The 25,898-nt window shown below is 50.7% G+C and overlaps 1 protein-coding gene across 4 annotated transcripts in view; it reads right to left on the bottom strand.

The window, feature by feature from the left end:
* The window catches only part of RNF220 (ring finger protein 220), a 215,850-nt gene that overhangs the window by 122,798 nt on the left and 67,154 nt on the right, over window positions 1–25,898 (bottom strand). For 2 of the 4 annotated variants that reach the window (XM_015636627.1, XM_015636630.1), the window contains exon 2: window positions 7,488–7,562. The exons of the other annotated variants lie outside the window; for them this stretch is intronic. In XM_015636627.1, the coding sequence (XP_015492113.1) occupies window positions 7,488–7,562 (75 nt within the window). The remainder of the gene's footprint in view (window positions 1–7,487; window positions 7,563–25,898) is intronic. 4 annotated transcript variants of the gene reach the window in all.

Genomic DNA, 25,898 nt, shown 5'->3' with positions numbered 1-25,898 from the left:
TCTGTCCTCGAAAGCCCTTCTCCAGGAGATGGCGAGTTTAGAGCATATGCTGGCAGCAATGCCATAACTGAGTGCTCACCAAAGGCCACAGTGCTGAAGGGTACCTACAGCTGAGTACTGGGAAAAAACAGAACAACCTTCATCCCTTCCTCCCTGCTTCCCTGGGCCAGGGTCAGCCCTGCAATGCTGGATGCTGCCCCAACTCTCCCCAACCTCTACTCACTGTCCTGGGGTACAGATGTGGGACAGGACCTGAACATCTTTTCAGGGCTCTCTGCCTCTGTCTCAGCAGTCCCACCTCAGCAGCAGAAACATATGCCTCTTCAATCAATACTCAGCTCTTAATAGTCCTGACAATTCGCAAGAAAACAGGGGCATTAAACGTTAATTATATCTATTTGGATTAAAAAAAATTTATTACTGGAGTTAATTACAGCCAGAGTCATAAAAAGGTGCAGAGCAAGAGGCGCTGCTGTTCTATGGGGTGAGCAGGACTGAACAGCCCTGGCCACCCCAAACGGCTGCTGGGCAAGGATGGAGGGATGTCCCTGCCGTGCCCACCACATGGCTGGACACCGCTCCTTGGAAAGGGACTGCCATGGGAAGGGCCTGTGTGGGGGCTGTGCTGGGGGGCTGTGCTGGGCCAGCGGCGGAGTCTTGGGGCGCATGGCAGGTACTTGCTTAGCTGTTGTGCTGGCAGGACCTGGCCTGCCCCAGCCTGTGGGCTTCTAATTTACTGCTTTCCTTTTACCGTAAAACTGAAAGGGGAAGGTGCACCCTTTAATCACTGCCTTCGGGGCCCCGCCTGAAACCACACAGAGACCAAGAGAAGGCTAAGAGTTAATGCTCCTTCCGACACCTTTTTATGATTCACGGGCCTGACCTTGAGCCATAAACTGCTCAACCTCCCCGCCACACTGCCAGTATTTACAGCCTGCAGGGGCCATTGCACGCAGCCACCGATGCAGATCCATGGTCGCGCACGCCGGCGCAGGTACACAGCTGGGCATGCAACAGCGATGCAGCCGGAGACGCACAGGCTGGGATGGCTGCGTGTCCAGGGACAGCCATGTGGATGGGCAGCCATGGATGGATCCTAACAGCACTGGAGATGGGGATGCACCTAGTGCACTCATCAATCCGTGCTTATGCACACTAGCGTGTGTGCGCAGCTAAATGCACCAAGGTGCCTCACTGGGCAGCCCCTGCAGACGCACATCAGAACATGTTTTATGCAGGGAACTGAGCACCCACATACCCACTGCCTGCACACCGGACACTGGACCACGGTGGGGGCTTTCTGCTTGTTGTAGCAGGGCAGGGGGACAAGCACTGTGGGCATGGCTCCACAGGAAAAGGCCAGGATGAGCTGGCACACCGCAACCCCTACAGTGCGTGTCCCACTCCCCAGCAGAAGGAACAGCTGCTGCCTCAAGAACCCTCAGTGGCACTCCCAAGGTAGGTCCTGGCATCAGGATTCAACCCACTGCATCTCACCAGCCCCAGGTCTTGCTCCAGAGACCTACAAAAGCCTACGCTGGTCCAAACTGAAGCAGGATGAGGTCTACTGGTTAAAGTAAAGGGTGCCCCTCTGAGTGGGTTCAGCTCAGCATGCTCCTTGCATCGTGCCTCAGTTTCCCCACCACTGTAGCAGGAAAAATAATCCTGACCTATCATGTTTGCATGGAGTTGGGAGGCCGAGCTTGTTAATGTTTGCGAAGTGGGTTTGGCTCATGTGATAGAGCAAGCCAGAAATGTGAAGGTCATTATTATTAGTGGGATTAAAGTAGTTGCACCCAGAGCAAGGGGTGCAGGGGAACACAGCAGTTGTGTTGAAGCAGTAACAAATTACACACATGTGCAACCTCAAAATAGTGATGAATCCTACCATTATAGCTCATCTTAGAAGCACTGTGCAGAACCAGAGAACTGCCAGAGCACCTTCCAACACCTCTGCAAAAATAAACCAATGAATGCAGACAGGACTGAGCTAGGCTTTTCCTGGAGACACCCAGAGCCTGTGCCCACTCAGTATATGCCCAATGAGGCCATGGGCCCATAAGCATCACTTGCCAACACAACTCACCTGGTCCTCACCAGGACAAGGGCCATCTCTGACCCCACTGGGGCATCATGGTACTGGGCAACTTATCCAAGTCTCCGCATTTTTTTTTTGGGTCAAGTTTACAGGTTGTCTAATTTTTTTCTTTCCTCCTTGCAAAACAAAAGAGGGAAAAAACACCCTTATCTCAGAAAGCAGAGTTCAGGAAAAAGCTACTGGTCTTTTGGACTTGGCGAGTCCTCATTGGTAGCCTTGCTTGTCATGGAGAATTTATCAGCCAAACACAGTGCTGGTATAATGTGCTATATAACTTGTGCATAAACAAACTTCAGCATGATAAATGCCCTGCTTTGAAGCCATAAAGTTATTAGCTGTTAGGCTGTTAGCTACTGCTTAGCATGGGACATGCTCCTTCCGTTAACCCCTGGATACCCCGCTTGCACACAGAACCCCAGGGAGATCTCCGGAGGGCACCTCCACACAGCAGGAAAGCACGGAGAGATCTGATGGGCAGGGATGATGTGTGCACATTGTATTTGATTCAAGGGCTGAGGGAGGGAAATGCTTTCTGGGAATGGGGCACTGAAGATTGGCAGCTCCTTGCTGTCCTATTTGAGCGCTATGGCAGCTCCTCTCCTTCCCCCTGCCCCTCAAGAGGCAAATGCAGAGGGGAGCAGGGCTAGGGCATGTACTCACAGCTCAGACCTTCTGAGTTTTCTGACCCATTTCACAGATGGGCTAAGATGGGGCGGGAGGAAGCCAGCCACCTTCCAGTGCCCAGGTCACCTCCTTTAGGAGAAGAGCTGCTGAGGACTCTAAAGTAAAAGCCTGAAATTTTTCTGGCAGCAGCCAGGCAGCAAGCTCCAGTGAGGTGTTTAGAGTTCCCTCTGCTGCCTGCAGTGCATGGCTGCCTGCAGCTCCTGGTGAGCACAGCATTGTCAGAGGCTGGGAGATGCTGGAGAAGCAGATCTGTGTCCCAGGGCCAATACTGCTGGAGATGCCTGACCAGCACCACAGAACCAGCAGTGCCATGGCTCCTGCCAGCTCCACACCTGCGGAGCACCCTCCACTGCACAGAGCCAGGCCGTGACACCCACCAAGGATCTCTGCTGCCCCAGGCCACCTCCTGTCCTTGTCCCACTGTACCAAAGCAGGGAGCTGGCTATGCCAAGGATAGCAGCAGGTCTCCAATGCTCAGCCCAAGGCATGGACAGAATTATGCAGCAGTGGCAACTTGTTGGACACACAGCCTGGAGAACCAAAGCTGCAGTGGGAGATGCTGGTGCCCAGGGGCTAATTGCTATCTCTTTCCTAGTAAAACCCCTCCTGCAAGGCAGCAGGAGGTGTATCAGCAGGGCCAGCTGGGGGGCAGCAGGACTCAGGGCTGCCTCAGCCCCTGTTCCTCATTAGAAGTCCAGTGTTGAAGAAACTCGTAATTAGAGTCCTGAGTATTAATTAATCTCCATGACCCTCCTCTCATTCTCCTTCCACCACTCCCACAGCTCAGGAGGTCAGCCTGGATTATTAACACAGGCAAGCAGAGGAAGGCAAACTCACCGGGCGGGTTGTCAGACCTTGGGCCATGTTCCCCTGTTCAGAACAGCCAAAGGCACCATGTCCCTGCCCAACAGCATGACTTCCCTCTCCTCTCTCCTCTCTCTCTTGGCTGGGTTTGATAGGGGTCATCTCACTCGCTTGGGCACAGTCAGCACTTTGGGGACGGCATTTAATAAGCTAAAACATCCCAGAATGAGCAAAGCTGCTTCTATGCTGACTTAGTCTGCACAATCCTTTGCAGAGTGGGCAGACTCCTGCATCCCAGAGGCCTGGATAAGCCTTGCTGGAGAAAACTTACCCTTGGAGACCTCGCAGCATGATGGAGAGCAGAGCAGCAATCACAACCAAAAACATCACTGAAAGGTCTTCAAGCATCCCATCTCTGCTTATCCAGGCCTTGCTTGGGTCTTTAAGAGCCTCAGCATCATAAAGGCATCACTGGAGCACGGAGAGGACATGAACACCCTTTGTACAGCATGGCCTTTCCTTCCCAGGGCTGTCCATCCCGTCTGGGGTATTGACACAGCCCCTGGGATAGCCAGCCTCCCTGGAAAGACACTGACCAGGCACAACCCAAGGGCTGATACACTACAAAGAGCTGCCACAGAGCAAGGAAACAAGATATAAAATAAATCCAAACTTTTCTGACTCCCCTGTAACCACCAACTGCTTCCCTCATCTGATTTTTTTCCCCTTTTCTGCTGCAGCAATAAAAAGGGGAAAATCAACATCCAAATGATCTTGTTTATGGCGACTAAATAAGCTGCATGTGCTTAATCCGTTAGAGTTTAATGAATTTACGACTTGCTCTGGAATTTGACAAGGGCTGTAAAAGAGTAATTAACATTTATCAGTGTGTTTTTTACACACACCCCACCCTCCTCCCGCCTCCCTTCCCTCCTCCTGCCGCCTGTCGCAAAGCAGCACCGGGTATCGGGGGGAATATAAAAGTGATCAATTAATTCTTAATAATCTCAGGGAAAGATTGTAGAGTCACAGTATGAACTCAGGGAGTGTCAATAAACATGCCAAAGGTTGGTCGCCCCCTTCTTGGCGCTGCTGCAGAGGAATGCGGGCAGCCAGGGAGGGGATGGGTCTGCAGGGGCGGTGCTTTGGTGGACCAGCCCTGCACCCCTTTCCTTCTCTGTCACACTCCACTGCCCTCCAGAGCAGCTTTCTGTCACTGACACAGTGGCCTCTGGGACGAGATGACAGTGAGAGGGAGGCTGGTGACAAGCGGGGTCCCATCTAAAACGGCAGTGGTGGTGATTTGGAAACACAACCCCAGCTGCTAACTATGTCAGTCAATAGCTCTGTCCTAATAGACCTAAATGTTGGGAGGGACCCTAAACTCCCCACCCTGGTCACAGGGCAGCTCAACATTTGCTTAGATGAAGAGCTGCCCCACCGTCACCCTCTTGTCACTCAGAACAGGTGGCTGCTGCTGTTTCAGCTGTACTAGACATTGAGGGTAGGTCCCTGCTGGCCCCTGAGACAAGCAAGGGAGGTGACACCTTGCTTGTGCCCAGCCCTCCCAGCTCCCTGTGGAGCAGGGGGGCAAGCAGGGATGCAATTTGGGGGCTGCAAGGGGACAAGCCCAGACTTCCCCCACCAGTCCCAGGGTGGGCTGAACATGATCTAAGGATCCCAGGAGATTCCTGTGCTGGGAGCCCAGTGTGCTTCACCTTGGGCCACCTCCCTTGGCAGCCCTGGAAACCAAAGCCAGAAAGAGCCACGGCCATCACCTTCCTGGTAGGTAGGATGGACATGTCCCCTGTTTCTGTGACTGCAGCATCCTGCCCCCAGCAGCAGCCTTTGCATGCATGTGTGTGACCAGGGAAGCTGCGTGACTGGACATCCATCAGGGAAGAGAAGGGTCAGTGCTCCTGGGCGTCACCAGGCTCCATGGAGGAGACAGAGAAACATCTGGGCTTGGCTATGAGGCAGAGGGTCCTGGACACCCACAAACAAAAGCTTAAGTTGATAAATCCTCAGAGGTTTCAGACTGTCTGGGGATCTGCTCCGGACAGAAACAAATTCTCCCTGTGGAACACAACAGCCCAGAAATAAGCAATGAGACAGGGATGGAGAGGGCTGGATGCAAGGAGTCTGGAAAATCTCTGCCCAGTCCCACAGAGAGCACTGGTGGGGGTGGGAGGTGGAGGCAGTGATGTCCTCCCAGAAGGCTGAGATCCCTGTGCCAGGTACACACCTGCCAGCTGGATGGGGCAAACTTGGGATTTCCTGGAAGGCGGGAGTTGTTCAAGCCAGCCTTGAACAACTTGAAGCAGCTGAGTGCAGGAGAAGCAGGGAAGAGAAAGGGAAAGCAATAGGATGACCTTGCCTTTATTTCACCTTGACTGGTTTGAATCCAGTTGGCTGGCATGGGCTGTGGGGCTGGGTAGGGAGCAGAGCTGGTGGGGAATGGGGCTGAGCCCTCATGCAGGGCAAGGGAGTGAGGGAGAGGGGCTGCAGCAGAGTAACTTTGCATGGCCAAATCATCAGAGAGCAGCAGCTCCCAGCAGCCTCTGAGTGAGTCTCCAATCTTGGGCATGCTTGTAGTGCCAGGGGCTGCACAAAAGTGGCACAAATGCTCCTGGGAAGGAGAAATGGAGACACGCTGAGGGGTTTCAGGGCACCAGGACTGGTCCCAGCACACCAAAATCTGCTCTGCTGACGAGGCAGCAGGTCTAGGTCTCCACTGCATGAGTGGTGTGGCCAACATCCACAGCCAAGGCTGCCAAAATCACTCAGGAAACATTTGCCAGTGCCAGTTGCTCTTGCTGTACTCTGCATTGCTGTCCAAGCTGGTCCACAGATCCCCTGCATGACCTCTGGATCTCTCCTCTGCTGGAGGACAGGATGCTGTGTCGGGCACTGAGGGGGCAGAGGGGGCTGCACTCCGTCTGCCTGGGCTGGCTCAGAGGCTCCTGTGTCAACCTGTGTCTAAACAGCACCTCCTCCTGCAGAGACCTCGCACTGGGGGTCGGCAGCTCAGCGTCTCTGGGATTTGTTATGGTGTTACGGGATTTACCAAACAGCAGCTTGGAACAGGCATCCCAAAAGGCTGGGCCAACCAGACCCACCATCATCCAGCTGCCAGAAGAGCAGCCCCTGGGGCTGAGGTGACTCGGGTGGCAGCAGGCAAGTCCTCCCTGGCCACTGCCACACTGCCTCACACTAGGCACATGGCTTCACCTCTGTGCAAGGCTGGAATCCCCCCACCTCACCCTGGTGTAGAGGCAGTGCAACTTTGAGAAGGAGCCAAGCTGTGATGGGTGATGCTTGGCCAATGTTTGCTGTTTTGAAGAGGCACCTAATGGATTTGAGACAGCCTGGCCATGCCCCAGCCTTGATCCACTCAGGTGCTGCTGACTGTTATAACAAAGAGCATTTATCCAGCTGCGTCCCCAGTTTCTCTTGCTTTCTACTTCCCTTTTCTGTCACTCAGGTGCAACATCAATAATAAGGTGGATGGTAACCATAAAAGAATGTGCAGCCCCTTGTTGACTTTTCTCCATCTGAATAGTCACACTTCAGGTGACAAAATAGTTGGAAGGAGTTAACAGGAGACCCCCCAGGTCCTCTAAATGCCCTGTCCAGGGTTTTAAGCCCATAAGCATTGGTGCTAAAGATGATTTTAAGCCACATTTATAAGAAATCTATTGATCCTTTTGACTCTATATGACAGATTAACCATTTTAATAAAACACCTATTAATCATGCATTAACCCTTCTTAGCTATTTATACATAGAATACCAAATCAACAAGGGTGTTCAAATTTCTAGAAGGCTTTTTGGAGGGGGAGGGAGGGGGTATTCTTTAGATAACAACAACAACAACAACAAGAAAATAATGCAAACTTACAGAGGGGGAGAGTTAAAATCATACGATGAGTGGCAGTTGCAGACGCCTGGGGCCCTCTTTGGTTGTCGCTTCTATCTGGCAATCAATTGACAAGAAATTGAGATTATGAAACATTGTGCCTATGATCATAGGAGGTGGGCATACTTCCCCCATCTGAGGTCAAATTTCCACTCCCCCATGGGAACCAACATCAGGGAACACTGGTAATTTGGCCTTTGGCAGGTATGAGACAATGCTGACACCAATTTCAGTGTGAATGTGTCCACCAGCCCCATGGGTCTTTATGGCAAACTTGGAGCAAGGCTGCAACACCCTGAAGGTGGATCCTACTGGAGCATCTAAGATGCCAATGATATTTTGTGAGACACTTTATCTGGAGCAACAGAGTAAAAAGAACAGGAAATGAGGAAAGCAAGCATTCCACCAGCTCAGGCCAGTTGGGAATGGGCACGGGTTGTTCACCCCCTCTCCTTGCCCTTCCTTGAAACCCACAGTATCAGTGTGGAATGGTTCAGCTTGCAGACCTGGACTGGCAGAGCTCTGGGGCCTCTTGTGTAAGTGCTGGAGAGGGGGCAGACAGGGCTTCCTCCTGCCCCAACCGTTGCAGCCTCAGAAACCACAGAGTCCCCGGGTGCATTAGGAACTGCCTGGAGGCCGGAGTTTCCTGCAGGTGCCCCATGCTCATGAATCACACCTTGTCAGGGCCTGGGGTGCCCAACGGCTGGGTGACTGCTGAGATGCCTGGGGAGTCCTGCCCTGGGATGCCTCCCCACCATGTCATCCCAGCCAGGCAAGGGTTAAGCAGGCATTAATCACACTGTTTGAGAGACATTTCAAAGCCTCTTCCAAATATTATAAAAAATGTCTTTAATCATCTAATAGCGTGAACTCCTCTGATGATAGATGGAGGGAAGTCGCCTCTCTCCTCCTGATCCTAACAGATGAGGCTGAAGAGCTGCTGCTCTGGGGGGGGAAAGTTGGGGAGGGGGCTTGGGGAAGAGAAGGACATTTCTCAACCTCCTACCAGAGCAGTTATAAATATGAGGTCATACAGCAAGAGATGATAACACATTAAGGGCTCTTGAGATATTAGTCTGTCAGCCTCGTTAGACACAGCCTATTTGGGACTGACTGTGTAATTAGAGGCTGGGGTACCCATAACTCATTGGTGTTTATATGGTAGGAAGGGGCTCCAATCACCATCACCCTCAGCACTCTGAGAAGTCATCTCCATCAAGCATTAAATCCCACTCCCTGCTGCAAATAAAATCCTTCTCCCCCCAGTAAAAACTGTTCCTCTTTCCCTTCTCCTGCCCTTCTCACTAAGCCTGGAGCCCACTGCATGCTCAGTGCACCTGCCCTCACCTCTCCCCTCCCTTCTAGGTGGGGAACAGGGTTATGCCTTGGCCAAGGTGCCCCAAGGCAGTTAGTGAGCAAGTGGAAAAGTCCTGGCTCCCAGTTCCCTTCCCATGGAACAGCCACAGGGAGCAGTCCATGCTCTGCTCTGCAAGGGACTGCATCCCCCAAGAACCCCTAAACAACCTACACAGCAAGTTTGGCCTGCACCCTTCTGCCCTCCAGGGAATTGCTCGAGGCTGGGTTGGAAACAGCTTGGACAAAGATGGTCCTGGGAAAGACTGAGCAGAAATGAGTCCAAGAAAGGCAAAAACATGCAAGAACCCCAAGAGAGCTTGTCACTCTTGCCCTGCTGTGAGCATCCCTATGCTTGGTGGGGAAGCTGGTGAGGAGCTGGGCTTTCCATGTGTTCTCCAGTTTCTCTTCTCAGTTCTGTCTAGGTGGCAGTGAGCACTGACATGGACAGGCACTTCCCAGTCAGCCCAGCCAGAAATTTGGACAAGTGAAACAGGGAAGGGGAGGGTTTCCCTTACAAAACCAAGCAGAGCAAAGGCTCCACAAGTGCCAGCTCTGACTTGACAGGGAACAGACAGGCAGCAGTAAGCACGGGCAGGCAAGCAAAAGCCAAACCCAGCCCTGTGCACCCCACAGGGCTTTCCCAGCAGCACATCCCTCTAAGTCCTCCTGCTGTGTGGCAGGAGCAAAATTAAGGCACCAGGAAGTGCAGAGACATCAAATAAGAAAGAGCCCTTGCTGCAGAAACTGCTTGACACTGCCAAGGTCCATGGCATGGCCACCCAATGCTTCATCCCCTCTCCCTGGTTGCCTCTTGTAGCTGGGGAGGGGGCAAGGGGTCTGCAGGGGAGGGGGCAACCCCACAGCTTCCCAGGATGAGGTAGGATAATGAATCCTGATGGGGGAAGTGACCTTTTCCAAATGCCACATGTCATTGGATTTTATATCACACCAGGACAATGTGCCATGGGTATTAAAATCGTTTTTCCAATAGAAGCATGTGTGTGTATGTGTGTGTCAGAGAAAGATGTGAGAAAAATAAAATTAAGATGTGAAAATTAGGCTGCCTCTAAACACAGCCTTTAGAAAAAGACTTGGGTCTCAAAGAGCAGAACTGGAAGAAAAGATACACGCCCCTTGCTCTGGAGATCACAGATGGTTTTGTCAAGGGAATACAACTTGTCCAAACCCTATGACAGAAAAAGAGAAACGGAATTCAAGTCCTGATTTCTGTTTCTAAAGTTCTGCAAAGACTTTCAGCTCTACAGTGTCCCTCTGCTATGGAGGGATACCTCCAGAGCTGCTCTACCCATGATCACCTTGCATGTGTGCACATGGACACACACAAGTGTTAGTCTGGTGCATAAGGTGACAGCCAAGTCCTGCATGATAGACAATGTCAACTCGCTCAGCCTCACCTGGGATGCAAAGCAGGCCCTATCCCTGTGGGCCAGCCTAAAGATGTGTGCAGAGCATCCATGGAGTTACTGACACACACAGGTATGGACACTCTCCCCATATATGCCAGGATACATTCTGATATGAAAACACAATGTGAAAAGGGAGGCAATGGAAGCCAAATTCACTTGAACTCCAGCCTGTTCCCTCAATCTGCAGGGCAATTGTCCGGCTGAAACAACAATTGTCCGGCTGGGACAAAAAAAAAAAAAAAGAAAGAAAAAAAAGAAAAAGGGACAAGCTGTGTTTGTTTATTCAGCTTCTTTCTCTCTCTCCTCGACAATACCCTGACACCGTGTCCTGCCGCGCCAGGGCTACAGCCCCAAAGGGCTAAATTTATCCCAGCTGGAGCCCTGTTTACAAGCCTTGTCCTGTTTACAGCATGGTCCATCCTGCCCAGGGCCAGGCAGTGGCCATCTCTGGGGTGGACAGTTCAAGCCTCACCTTCCCTCGCCTCTGCTGTTCCCAGACTGACCATGCGGTCCCTGGAAAAGTGCCCAACTCCCTGCACTCTCCATGTACTTGCACACATGGCAGCTCTGTGGCCCCCTCCCCATCTGGGAAGCAATGAGGAGATGTGGGCTTGCATGGGCTGCTGTTTGCCCAGAATAGTTCTTCAGTGGTCCAGGTGGCTACAGCCTTCATTGGTGCTGGCTGGTGGCAAACCACCACCCTGGAAAACACTGGTTGCAAGCTCAGCAATGAGCTCTATAATAACATATTCACATTCCGTGTGAAGCCAGCTGGGAACAACCATGCTCCACCATGAAAGCATTGGAGGAGTTGCATGGCTCATGCAGCCATGCATGGATTCTCTGCTCTCCATACCTTACACTGCAGTCACTTTTTTTCTTGCTTTCACTCATCCATCCCTCTCTTCTTGATGGGCTCACGTGGGCTGGGAAGGCAAGACTGGCAGGAGCTTAGCTCCTCTTCTGGATGACAGAACTGGGTGTCGCTCCAGGAGTCTGAGCAGCTGAGCCTGGACAGATGTGATGGGTTGAAGGCTTTGTAAACAGACTAACCTTGGGGAGCTGGAGGAGGGGTGCTCACTGTCAACCCCCCCTTGCACTCTACCCACACTGATTGCCATCTCTGCTGGTATGCACTGGCCTTGGTCTGCTGTGGAGTGATGGGACCTCACCTGCCTGCCCTGCAGCATGGGGGTCTCCTGCCATCCCAGACTGCCTCACCTGTAGTAGCTCCTTTCTGCAGGACTCAGCAACACCCAGGCTCTTATTTGCTGTTTAATGAGTTCCATCTAATGAATACTGACACATTATTTAATTAAAGCTCTGGGTTGCTGTCAGCATTGGCCACAAGTTTGGAGAGGCTGGGAGTCACAAGAGTGGTTTCAGGGGTGACTGAAAACTCTCACTTAGGAGCCTGTGTGCCGCCTTCTGCCCTGACACCCTTTCCATGTCCATGTCTGGTCTCAGTGGATGCAGAGGGGATGTGAGAGCCCCATGGATGTGAAATGAAGCAGCTGATCTTGTGCTACTGCAGCCTCCTTTATCAGGGCAGTGAACAGAGGTTCACCTCATCTCCAGTGGCAGGGCCACTGCTCTGCAGGGATGGATCCCTCTTTGCACCTGCTAGGGGCTACATTAATTTAGGCTTAATGAGTGAGCAACTTCCAGCATGCTGATGATCCAGCCTTTCCTGACACAGACCTGGTGGAAAACTTTCTGATGTTGCCCTGGGAAGCCTCCTGCTTGAAGCCAGGAGTCCTGGATCACATAATGATAAGGGGCCCCTTGTGTGCATATGGAGGGGAAAGGAGGATCTCGCAGAGAGACCCTGACATGGGTTCACCTCCCAAATTTGGGCTCAAATCTCAGTGCCCAATGCTGCATCTGTGCAAGGAAGGGTCCGAGAGCAGCTGAGTCTGGACCAAGGCTCCAGTTGCTGCAGGCACAAGAGCAGAAGAATGAGTTACCAAAACCTTCCTGTTGCTACATTTTCTGGAGACAAACAGATTGTCCAGAGCAATGCCCATGGTGGCACTGTCATGGTGTCCGTCTTTCAAGTGCCTCCTTATCTCTCACTGCCCACACCTACCTCACTTCTTCCCTACAGCCTAATTTTGGGTTTGTTTGTACCCTGGGTGGGGGGAAGCCTTTCTGCACTGTATGTCCTGAATGACATCACATGGTGAAGCAGAAGGTCCAAGGAGCAGAAGAGGGGTTGTACACCCCAGCCTATTTCCCTATCCAGAGTTTTGGAGATCATCTGTGCATGACTGTGGGTGGAGGTGAATTTGAGCATAAAGGCTTGTCTACCTGAAGTGCTGCTCCTGAGAAGCTCCCCATGCTGGGCATTTCCTATTCCCAGAATAATACTTTGTTTGCTCAAATTCACCTGACCCCCTTTCACTCTGAAATGGATGTTTTGGGGAATATTTTGAAAGTCAGAAAATCACCTCCACCCTTCATTCATGTTCACTTCCAAATACAGGCAGGACATTAACAGAAGGGCTAATGGAGTGGCACATCTGCACACGAACACATACGTGTGTGCCCCTCACACATGTGCAGCTCCTCATCTCCGGAAGAAGATCTTCTTGTCAGGAAGTCACGGCCCTGATTACTTTGTCTTCCACGTTTAAGAACATCCCTAACTGCTCCTTGGATAGCTCAATTAGTAAAGTGAATATATTATATAAAGTCTAAAAGATTAAACTATCATAGGCAGCCCATAATTTCATGAAGAAGTCAGGGGAGCATATCCCTCTTATTAACTCTATAACAAATGTGATGAAAATGTTCAAATAGAATGTTAATGCAATGTTACGTGTAATTTTCCCAGGCGATTTTCTGCTGAAATATTTCTTTATTAATAGTAATTGAGGGTATAAATTATGAATGAGGCGATTTTCTCCTTTCACTGGGAAAGACGTACTAATGGCAATAATTCTTTATAATAATTTTTTGGGGGGAGAATGGGGAGGGAGCTAGGGTGAGGGGTTTAAAGAAAAAAAATCTTTAAAGGGATTGCAAAATATATAGACTAGCAGTGCATGTTTTATGGCAGGGCGCTGTATTTTATATCCGTGTGCTGGCCATCAGTCCTGGGTGGGTCTGTACTGCACGTGCACAGCGAGGTTTGGGCCTCTGGCAAAGGCGATTTCCTCCTCCAGTCTACATGTGTGAAGCCTGGCATCCAGTACAGGGAGTATGAGAGCACCAATGCTGTGAGTCTGCAAATTCAGGACTCCCTCTTTCACTGTTTAAGGGGAAGAGTGGCAGCAAGCACATGATGAGCTACATGCACTTGTGTTTAGTAGGTGGGTACTCAGGGATGAGGAAGTTAGTGGTACAGGCTCTTGTGAATTTAATACCGACTCTTTTCCATGTTCTCACCATAACCAAAAGCACTTTTTTGTGCTTGTGTTTGGGGTTTTTTGGGGGGTGTGTTTTACCATCAGTTCAGCCCAAGCATCTCCATCCAGGGAGATGTGTGGCAGTGATGCATGGTCCTACACCCACTGCACCTTGTGCAGCCTTGGAGCAGGGTGGGACTGGGGGCAATGCTGACTTCCAAATACTGCCCTGCATCCCTCTGTAGGACAGAGCCTGAGAACACACACACGGCCAGCCCAGGGCCATGTGCTTGCACACCACAGACAGGCAGCACCGAGCAGCACAGCTGCTTGCAGGGAAACAAAAAGTCCTTTTGGTGACACCAGAATGAAAGAGGCATTTTACAAGGATTTCAGAGCTTGCTCTCCTTTGGGTTTGTATGTTTTTTTCAACAGACCAAACGATTTCAAAATTTTTCCACTCAATTAAAAGAAACGCTGGTTTGAGTGCAGTTCTTAGCCCTTTCCTCCTGCACACATCTCTCTTCTCTCTTCTCAAAGACAAAGGCAAAAGAAAGGATGGTATCCCTTAAATTTTCATTACACATCAATTGTCTTTAAAAAACCTTCTGAAAGGTTTAAAACTTTTACAGCAAAGAATCCACTTTCCCCTACAATTCTATTTAAAACTTTTCCCAGGAAGGAAACTTTTCAAACAAGTTCTCGTCTATAAGCATAAGAAAAACTCCTGACTCCAGGTCCTTGACGTATGAATTTCACATAAGACATATGAACTTCTTGACATAAGAATTTCAGCCAGCTAAAAAATGCCTCTGGTAAATACTTCCACTGAGAGTGGCCAGCACATACTAGTACCCAGCAAGAGGTGGAGGTCCTGGACACCCAGCCACAGGGGTGCATATGTGCCCCACATGAGTGCAGATGTATTGAGGAGTGAGTGGCTTTGCTCCTCCCCAGAGCAGCTCTTACATTGTGGGGTATTCCCCCTGCTCAGACTTCTTCCTGAGCTCTCCAGTGGACTGGAGGAAGAGCTAGAACTAGTCCTTCTTCAGCCAGCTGACTGTGCTGCCCTGTCTCTCCCTTCCTCCGGAGGCACAGACCCTCAGGCCCTGCCCGTGGCTTACTCCACACCAGCAGGCTGTGCGAGAGGCTGCAGAAAAGCGGACAAAATCAGCGTGATCCGTCACCAACCCTCTTCAAAATTAGGTTAATAATTTATGATGTTAAATGGGACAGTTAATAGCTGGGCCAGATGATTCCTCAGCTAATCTAGAGCATGGGCTGAGCTGCAACGAGTCCTCTGAGAGTTCATTACACTCTCCAACCCTCGGCGCTAGTGCTTTTGGCTCTACTGATACCTACGGGAGGCTGTGGCTGGTGCCGCTGGCAACACGCCTAAGACTTGCCCCTCATCAATTAAGAGAAATAAGGAAATCGACAGGAAAATTAATTTCCAAAGAGACAATGCTTCTGAAACCTGCACTGCCCTCAGAAAGCCGGGGGGTTATCTGGGAATCCACGACTGCCTGGGAGGAGGTTGTGTTTGCTGTCTCACTGAACGAGTTGAAGCTGCTTTCCTGAGGGCTGAGAGAGCAGGGAGGGCAAAACAAAAGAAGCTTTTGCTTCTGATTCAGTCCCAAGCAGGCTCCTTATGAGGGAGGGTGCTCAGCAGTATTTGTGAGGAGATGCAAAACACACACCTGCTGCTTAAAGCCTCCCATCACATTGCAGCTCACTGGCAGCAAGGATTTACTCCTTGACAATGCACATTCCCAACAAAACCTCAGAGATGAAGGGTTGGGATGAGAAAGTTCAGCAGCTCTTTTCTTTCAAGGACATACAGCGGGTTTAAGACAATCAGGGATGAGACAGTCAGAGCGCTATCCAGGGCAAGCCCTCACCCAGAGAACAGCCATGGGTGGATCTTCAGATGCTTAACTTCCCTCTCACTGGAGATCAGATCAAGCCCAGCAACAGAAAACAGGCATTGGATAAAACAGCTTCTCCTCACCAAAACCTCAGCCTCTGTTGGTGCCCTGAGCCATTCCATGTCCCCCACCATTTTTGCTTCCTCCTTGGTCGCAGCAACCTTCCTAGAGTGCAGGACAAGCTTCCCAGCCACAGCCAGAAAATGCAAGGAATTACCAAGAGTACATCTTGTCAGTGTGATGGAGGCTCTCCATCCTTACCCAGTGTAAACTGATCACTGGGCTCTAGGGCACCTGGAGACAACAAAAACCTCTGGTACTGACACCATTTAAGTCCTACTTTGCCCATCCTGCTTTGCTTCTTCCTTCGCAAAGGCCACATTCTGCAAGGCAGAAATCCTTCAGAAAGCTTGCTGTCTCTTGGGATTGTGCTCAGGAGAAACAAAAAGTAAGGAGGGACCTCCACCTCATTGATCTCAGCTGTATGTGGAGTCAGGAAACTCTTCCTTTGCTCCAGCATCTCATTGGGGTGTTGTAAAGCAGCACCTGGAAGACGATGGCACAGGTACTCTATGAAAGAGCTAGAGATGGGTACCCTTGAGTATGGCACTTCAGACAGCCTAAATATATTTTACAAATAGAAAAATGAAGTCATTAAGTGTGAGTGACCACTCATCATCAGCAGCAATAGTAGCTGAAGGAGTAATTCCTCCAACCTAAGGTTCCCAGTACCAACGTGTCCATGTCCAGCCCTTAAGTGGGAGCTTGAGACAGCTCAATTTTAGCCCAATGGGCTAAAAAGTGACCAGCTGGGATACAAGTGCAGGCTGCTGCAGCCAGATGTGCACTGATGACTCGTGCAGATGTTGGCCCTGCAGCACGTCTGGGCAGTAATTCCCCTTCTCCCTTTCACATTCCTGCTCTGCCAAATTCAAACCATGCACAGTGCAGGGGGGATTACCTGCAATTACAGCTTTCACACGTCGGGGCTGGTTTCACTCGGCTGGGGAGGGGGCACAGAGAGAAGTAAGGGCATCCATATGGTGGGATTCTGCAGCCATTCCCCCTGCCTGTGTTAGAGGCAGCCAGTGCTGTCTCACCCCTGCAGTTCCCTCCCGTCCTCCAAAACCCCTTCCCAGGTGGGAAAACCAAGAAGGCCAGGGGCAGCAGCAGAGTCAGTTTTCCTTCCAGCTTCTGCCCAAGTGAGTATGGGAGAAATGACAATTAGGGGGACAACAAATGAGGCTGCCAGACCCTGGGGGGGACATGTGCAGTAACTTGAGGCTGAAGCGGAAATAGCTCCAGTCAACCCACTTAGAAAATCATCATTACTGTAAAATTTATGGCTGACATGAGCTTGTCTGAGAGATATGACTATTTAAAGGCAGCCAAAGCCTCAATTTATAATAATGTGAGGGAAGGGGGGATAGAGAGAGATGGGGCAGGTTTGAAGAGCAAAGGGGCATATAGGAAAGCAAAGGAGAATCTGTCTGCCTTGGCAGCAGGGGCAAAGGGACAGGGGCTTCAGCTCTGGTGTGGTAGGGCGAGACACTCCCTCGCCCTAGGGAGTGTCTCAATCCCTAGGAAGGGAGTGACCCTCTGCAATGGCTCTGCTGTTCCAGACCCTGAGACCACAGCATTCTCTGTGACTTCTGCCATCATTCCTGCCTTTGGGGCTGACAAAGTGCCACCACCTGAGCGCAGGCTATCCCGGACCCCAGGCACGCAGGTGAGCTCAGCACCATTCAGGAAGTGCTGGACAGGGCCATCATCATCCACTCAGGGTGTGCTGCAGGATTCACCAGGAGTGTGCTTGTAATTAGATATGAAGAAGAAAGCCATTGCCGGGACAGGGAGAGAAAAAAAGCAGTGACGGTTTTGGAGGACAACAAGCAAATGCCTACAAGGTTCAGTTTCTTTTTTCCTTCCATCTGTTAAGGACAGAAAATTGGTCCTGGTGGGGAACTCCTGATAGGCCATTGCTGTAGCCAGCCCCTTAGCTGTCCTCCTTAGGTGCACTTCCCTCAGGGCTTTACAAAGAGGATCATGCACTCACTCAGTGGGGTTTGTTTGGGGAGCACCTCATCCCAACAGCAAAGCCAGAAAGAAGGCCCACTTGCCAGCTCCTTAGGCAAGGCCATCTGGTCAACCCTCACCTCCAGTCAAACAGAAATGCTGCAAATTTGCTGGAGGATGGACGCTAGGGATGCCCATCTTAGCTGGAGACACACTGCATGTCCCACCCATCATGTCCCTTTGCCATAGTTCCCTATGGATGCAAGGGATTATGGCACCTAGCCATGAGCAAGTTGGAAATGAGCACAGAGGTATGGATGAGCTCTCTATTGGGGCACTCCCAGAAGGCTGATGGATGCAGAGCAGCAGACTGCAGGACAGCACTCCATGCCATCCAGAGCAGGGAGCAATCCCTGGAGGGACCACCCTGCCCAGGGACCGCATGGAGCCAGTCACTGGCATTCCCGTCCGGGCTCTCCTCCCCAATTGGGCTGCTCCCTGTCCTTCGGGGATGGCAATGGCTCCTCACCTGATTGAATTTCCAGGCCATCACTCGCTCTCCCTGCAGCTGCGAGGCACGATCGCCCTCCCGGCAACCCCACGCTCACCCCGCGGAAGGAGGGGCTAATTCAGTTAGCCCAGTGGCATTAGCTGCCGTGAAGAATAACCCGCCAACAAGGGCCTGCGAGCCTGACACAATATTAAAGACCCCACTGCCCTCACTTGGGGCAGATTAAGCTGGTCTCATTGCTTTAATGCTGCACTCCTCGGCCGGGCTCCCTCCAAGGCTCTGCACCTTAACTGTATTACCCCAGCACCAATGTGCTTGACCTGACGATATTGCTCCCACTGATAATTCACCTCCCAAGAAACTTTGCCTTTTTGACCTCCTGCTGGAGAAGGTTCTAACCCCATGGAGCAGGGCTACCCCTGCATCCCACCATCCACAGGCTCGCTTTCCCTCAGCATCATCTCCTGCCTCCCTGACCTGCTAGGGGCCTCGAGGTATCATCTTCTGCCAAGTTCAGGAAACTTGCCCCTGCAAACAAGTCACTGTGGTGATCCCAGGATCCCAATCATTATCAATGACTGCACTGACATGCACAGTGAACATGTGGCACATGTGTGGCTGTGCAGAGGATGGAGAATGTAATTTACAGCACCAAGGATGTGCCGAACATCCCGGCTCACTAACCTCAGCTGGGGTACCAAGGCTCTCTCAGTAGCAATGTGAAGTGATGCACAGAGGGAGCACTGCGCCCTTCCTGCTCCCAGGGATACAGATGTCTCATCTGATCCAAGGAAGAAATCAGGAAAAACACCCAAATACTGGCCTAGAGGGAGCCTGGGCTCCAAGTGAAACTCAACAGAGCGGTGTGGGAGCAAGACATAGGGTCATCTGCTGCTGCCAAAGACAGGCAGTGCCAACATCATCTTGGCTTGGCAGCAGCCACTGCCTCCTCTAACCCAAAAGCTTCCAGCAGCTGTCTTGTGCTCTTATCCCTGCTTTACCCTGTGGACTGCAAGCAATAGAGGGAGAGTCCTGAAGATGCTGTCTGCTTGGGTTGCTGGCTCACACATAGGAATGTTTTGCTTTTCATAGGAAACAACACCAGAGTGGAATTGCTTTCCCACTTAGTCAAAACCAGAGGGCCACTGTATCACATAAGTCCCCAGAATGAAATTTTCAAACATGGAAAACTCACCTTTTCTGAGAGAAAAATAGCTGTCTGATTTAGATACCTATTGACTTCTGCCCTCCTTACCAGAAAATCATAATAATCTACACTGACCTTTTCCTCTTACTTTTATCACTGGCCATGATATCACTGATATAATTTTATCATTATGTAAAAAATAGGCTGGATTGCTGGATGCTCTGTCTTACCTTCTTGGAAAGAAGTAGGTTAGCATCAGCAAACTGTAGCTCCAGCTCTAGAAACAAAACAAGGCATCTGCTCCCTGCTCTGCTCCCTTGCCTTTGCATTGGTGGGTTTTTTTTAACTATGCCTTGCATAGTTAGTGTATATCAGATTGGATATCAGGTGTCTACATAACTAAACATACATACACATGTATAGACATTACTATTTACACTAAATAGTAATTATGACCAGGCAGTGCTCACAACAAACAAAACCTTCTTTAGAAAACATTTTGCTTCCTTATTTTCTGATTTCACTACTTAAAGGTGTGTTTCCTTTTTTTTGAAGAAACAAAACTAGAAAAAGGAACGAACCTAAACTTCCACTCATAACTCAGACCACAAGTCTCAGTGTTCTTCTTAATATTAAAACTTTTGGTGGAGCTGTGCTTGACCTGGTGCTGCTGGCACAGGAAGCAGAGCACCCACACAGAAAGAGTGAAGCAGAGCAGTTGTAAAGCCACGTGGTTTGATGGCTATCAGATTAGAAGGGCTCTATTTTGAGGTCTGCCATCACTCAAAGGGTTCTGTGACCCTGGGGAAGGCACAGCATCTCTCCCTGTCCTGGATCCCCTCTGGCCTCCTCTGGGTGCATGGAGATTTCAACAGGTGCGGAAAGTTGCTGCTGCCTCCCTCCTGGGGGAGAAGAAGCTTCCCAGCATGAAATACCAGCTGCGCTGTTTCACATCCTGAATTTACTGGCTGGGTCACTGCTCAGAAACTGTGCTTGTCCCTGGTACTCTGCCCAGAGCCTGGCCAGACCTGGGACCTGTCCTAACCTGATACAGATGCCATCCTGAGCAACACCAGTGGCAGAAAGTTCTCAGGGACACAAATTAAGCCAACAGACAGTAGCAGAGCTGGTATAGTAACTACATGGGAAACACAAAGGCTTATTCCCTCTACTGTTCTCCTGGAAAGAATCCCTTCAGCTGCTCACACATATATTGCTGAGCAGGGACTAAATCCAATCCTGCTTACGCAGGCTGTGACGTGGCTGAGGATGGGGCAGGTCCACATTGCTGGAAACAGGAGCAAACCCTGTCCTTGGTGTGCAGCCAAATGGATCGGAAACAAGGAAGGGTGTATGGCTTTTACAAGCCTTTCTTAAAAAAGGTAGGCAGTGTAAGAGTAGAGTCAGGCCCCAAATTTAGGCTTGGGCAAAGAGACAGGAACCATGTATTCCACATTTTGCAGTTAGCTCACTTGGGAGGCAATGGAAAATGGTTGATGTGAACACTTTTTCCTACTAGAGTTTATTTTTTTAAGTGCAATGCCTTAAAAATGAGGCCTCTGCCCTGATACAGGCCCTGAGCTAACCTCATGCTACTGTGCCCATCCCCAGCTCCAGCAAAAGCCCTGTGCTGTGCTGCTTTGCAGATGGGCAGTACCTGTGGGCACCAGCAGCCTACAGCATCTCTGTGCTTTTCCACCCACTGGTCCAGAAAGTGACTGGTCAAGCCCAAACCACCTCCACAAAGGGGAGCCACCTGTGTCCTTGTGGCACAGGGAGTACCTTTAACATCACCAGGCAGGTGACATGGGACACTGGGCCCTCTGCTTCTCACCCTTCTGACATGACCCCTCCTGTTAGGGGGAGATTTAAGGTGCTCTTATATCTCCCCGCTGTAAATGGCCTCATAAAAGTGACAGAACAACGTTCATATGGATGCTTGTTAAAATTTTATTACTAATCACCACCAAAGTTAGCTGCTATATTTAACCCAGGCTGGGGGAAAGAGGGGAGGGGACACCGCCTGGGCAAGATGGAGATATCCAGCTCAGAAAGCAAAGGCAGGGCAGGCTGATGAGTGGCCCTGACGTAGCTCGCGGACACAGACAAGGGCCTGCTCCAACAATTGCAAATAAAAACCCCAGAGCCTTCATCCTCCACTCGTCAGCAGCAGCCACAAGCCTTTTACAAGCCCTAATCCAAGAACAAGATGGGTTTATGGTGAAGCACAAGACTACAGATCAAAGAGACCTCAGCTGAACTCCCACCTCTGTCACAGCCTCCCCATGTAGCCCTGGGCTCTTCCCTGTGTGGAAGCTCCTGTGTGAAGCAGATGGGAACAGAGATTTAACAAGACAGCCAGCTCTGCAGGCTGGGGAAGTCTCTCAGTGATGTGCAAGTGCCTGACAGTCCTAGGATGAGTGAAGCCTCTCCACTGGGGCTGCAAGAGCACACAGTTAAACTTCCTCTCCTGTTTCAGTCAGATTTTGTCCTTGCAGGTAAAGAAATGCTTGGAGAAGACTGAAGAAAGCCCAAGGATGCTAACTGTCTTGGCAAAGCAGAAAGTTCAACAGTTGCAAAGGTGTCACAGGGCACTTTCAGATACGTCCTTGATGAAGCACCTCTGGGAAAGGGCCAGTGAGAAGTTCTGCTCTCTGCAATGTGACACATGAGGAAGGACGAAGGTGGGTGAAAAGCATAGACCATGCAGGTGTTATGGGCTCAGCTACCTCTGCTGGACCCACAGGTGTGGTCACCTCCCCAAACAGAAGCACAAGAAAAGGATGGTCCAGATGGCCATAAAAGCAGGCCCAGAAGAACCAAGAATATGGTAACCTGTTCTGCTGTGTTAGTGGCATGCACATGGTTCTGCCCTGCTGTGTGTGGATGGGAGCTGGGGTATCTGGGGCAGGGACTTCCGCCTCGACAGGATGCACTGAGAAAAACAGGACCAGCTCTTATCAGATGCTAACAGAACACCTTTCTCCAGGGGATCATGAAAAGGCCATGATGGGCTTGCTGCTCTGCTATCCATCCAATGCTGGGAATGGTAGGAAAATATTTTATTGATGCAGTGAGGAAGGAGGCTGAGGGAGAAAAGTCTCACAATGAAAATAAACAGCTTTGAGTGTCTCCTCAATTTGGTAATGGCATCCAGATGACTACAGGTTTCTGCAGAAAAAGTATTGCTTAAAAGACTTCAGCTACCAGTACACCTGCCTGCCTGTACAGCAAAGGGGAACAGGAGAGGGAGACATGCTCCTCTGTGAGGATGCTCTCAGAAACCTCCCCAGAACTCCCCATCTGCATCTCCTTACAGCTTCATGGCACCCCCAGGTATTTTTGGCAGGTCCAAACATCCTCATCTATCCTCACACTTGCTGTACTTAAGCATCACTGAGACCACTGCTGTTTGGCTCCCCATCACTGCTTCCCAGTTACCTCGTTCCTGGCACTCTAAGGGAGCTGCTGTCTGTCAATCCTCACATCCATCTTTAGCAGCCCTGTATAAATCTCCTAGACACCTCTTTGCTCCCTATATATCTATCTAATTAATGTTAGTGTAAGTAAAGCACAGCCTTTTCCCCTTAATAAGCAGAGTGCTGACTTTATTACAGGTCTTTTTTTTTCCCCCTCTTCTTGCTTCAGTGCTTTAAATCATGTTCAGGAAAGCGCTTACGAAGGGAAAGGCTGCGCGTCACATCTTGCCGTACAGAGCCCCGGCAAGGCTGGGGAGGGCCGTGGGGACTGGGGAGCAGAGGGCAGCAGGAGGAAATTGGACGGGATGTGTTCAGAGGGATGCCAAGAGCTCTGCACTGCCAGGTTCGCCGAGGTCAGGGGAGAAGTCAAAGGCCATCGATGTGTTGTCTGGCTGAAGGCAGAGTCCAAGCAAAACAAGGTGTTAAATGTCTGCTAATTAGAAGTGTCAAAACAGGACTGGAAAGGCAGGCATGGCTGGGGAGGGCCTTGAAATGTGATAAGTGGGGCTTGGTGGAGAGGGAGCTGAAATCCTAGGTCTCCAGACCACACCGCAGGTGAAAGTGGGAAGGCTCCCACAGCTGCATTATTCTTCTCTGGCACTTTTTTGTTCAGAAATCCTGAATGTGAGATGTAAAGGACGCGGATTCAGAGGACAACAAGCTCTGTCGCATTTCCTATGAAATCTTAGGATTGTAAGAAGCAGAGAAGATTTTATAAATGTGTTATTTTTCTCTTCAATGTTAGCTCTCTGTCTTTCTGAGATCCCTCTCATCCAATCTTCCTTCCTTCCCTCCTTCCTTCCCTCCTTCCTTCCCTCCCTCCCTCCTTTCCTCCCTCCTTCCTTCCCTACCTCCTTCCCTCCCTCCTTCCTTCCTTCCCTCCCTCCCTTCCTCCCTGCTCTGTGGAGTAGGTGTACCTTGGACTGGGTGTACCAATCTCTGCCTGCCTGCAAGCACTAGTGGTTGCTGAAGACAATGGATGATGCAGAAGGGAGACCCACAACTCCCACTTTCCTGAGGCTGCACAGAAAATTGCTGGTGAGAAGTGATGGAGGAAGACGAGGCCTGCAGGCTGGGCTTGGCTTAGCTCTGTGGTGACTCTCAAGCCCTTTGGCAGCTCCTTCTCCTTGTGCATCACATGGATGGTGTGTCTGATACTAATCCACAAGTACTCCATTTCAAAGAGCAGTGGGGACACCATACAGGCTTCTCAAACTCCTGGTGCCCAGCCAAGTAATGAATATGAGAGCATGTGCCATCAGACCCCTTGCAGCCAAAGAAACACACCTGTCCTCCAGCAAGCCAGGCACAGGGAAGTGATGCTTCACTGCTTCCTACTGCTACACCAAGCCACAACCTGGTCATTCCCTGATCTAGCACTGGAGCCAGAGGGCTGCCCTGAAAGCATTAATGCTCCCCCTGGCCTGGGGTGAAAGGGTTACCCATGTTGTGCTCAGATTCTTTGTCTGTAATGTGATTTCTTGGTTCCTGCGTATATATTCATGCAGTTTTGTCCACACTCCTGCGCACTCCCCCCACACAGTGGCTATCGATCAGGCTAATGGAAGGGATCCGATTGCACATGCTCCGACGTGCTCCCACACAGCCTCGCCAATGCTGGCCCAGCCAATCAATGCTGAGGTGCCCCCGAAAATTTCCCATAATCTGATTTGAAGATGTGTTATCACTTAATAAAATCCACACTTGCCCTTCCTCTTCCCCCTCTACTGAAATGCATTTGCACTCTGGCTCTGCCATGCCCCTGCACCCTGCCAGCCTCTGGGGGAAGTACCATGGAGTGGCCAGGGGCTAAAAATGCCCTGTCTAGGTAAAGGAAGGATGGAGTATGGGAAATCTGTTCTTTCCTGAGTAATCAGCACTGCCCAGCAGCCAGGGGACACAAGTGGTGACACAGGCTGGTGTGTGAGGGCTACCTGCTCCCTTTCATGATGCCGTGGCTGTAAGAATGGTAGTGATAAAAGTGGATGAATAATGTTCCTGTTAAAAATATGGTGAAAAACGCTATCAGTCTTCAGTAGACTGTCAAGAAACATTCTAGTGGTCTTCAGAAAACAATTCCCTACAGCGTATGAAAACACTGAGGACATTTCTGGTGCGAATGGGTGTCTGCTTTCTGATCAACTGATAGAGCAGTGACAAGAAGAAGGTCCTGGGCAGTTGCGGAAAAACACCAGTGCGGTTTAAATGAGATACTCCCTGACACTGTCTTCTCCAGGGAGGATTGTTTCTCCAAAAAGAGCAAAGCCTCTAACCAGACTGATGCTTTGTCCCTTCCTGGCCTTCTGCTCCAACAGAAGATCCTGGCGCTACCTCAACAGCACACCTCTGTTTCACAGGAGTGGACACACAGGGCTCAAGGTTCCTGAGCTGTCAGGCTGTTTTCAAATGGGAAGATGAACACAAACAAGTCTGTCTTCTCCCACCCTTGTCTAATAGATGGAATGCAAGATGCCCACCCCAAAGGTGCCATCTTTTAAAGCCCTGTCCCTAAAAGATGGGAGTCTCCTCCCATAGCAGAGCAAGAAGCCATGCATGCAGAGAGCCATGTCTGCCTGGGGATCCAGGGACAGGCATATGCCAGCAGCAGGATGAACCTGAGACCTGCAGATCAATGGTGTGTGGGGCTGCTCCCTGGGGCCCGAAACCTGACACTGAGGTTCAATAATTCAGGGGGAGAGCTATCAATGGCTTCTCAGCTCTTCAGAGAGGAGAGCAAATTGAAAGGCTTGTCAGGAGTCAAAACAGAGCAGGGCAAAGCTGGACTGAATGTCAGAGAGATTAAACAGGCAGAAAGCCACAGGGATGGGAATGAGGACAGGAGTGGGGAGGCCACTGCTTTTTATGGTTCACTTTGGCAACCATAGTAGCAGTCCAACTGCAGCAGAGCAGGGCACTTTCACAGCTTGATGGGTGACCAGTGCTCCAGGAAAGCTCTTTGACCAAGAAGGTTTCAGCAGCTCTGATTCCTAAGGTTAAGGAGCCTGATGGCATGAGGTTCTCCCAAGCTTAGACTGTGTCACTGAACACCTCCACAGAGTGACCTTCCGGCTGCTGTGCTCGTGCAGTGGTGGGCCAGGGCAGAGGGGACTCATGCCAGGGTTGTGTGTCCCATTTCAAACAATGTCTTGTATGGGGAGAAGGATGAGACTAGTGCTGTG

Source organism: Parus major, chromosome 8 (assembly GCF_001522545.3).
Source record: "Parus major isolate Abel chromosome 8, Parus_major1.1, whole genome shotgun sequence".
Taxonomy (NCBI): Eukaryota; Metazoa; Chordata; class Aves; order Passeriformes; family Paridae; genus Parus; species Parus major.
This window is presented reverse-complemented; position numbering and strand designations above follow the sequence as displayed.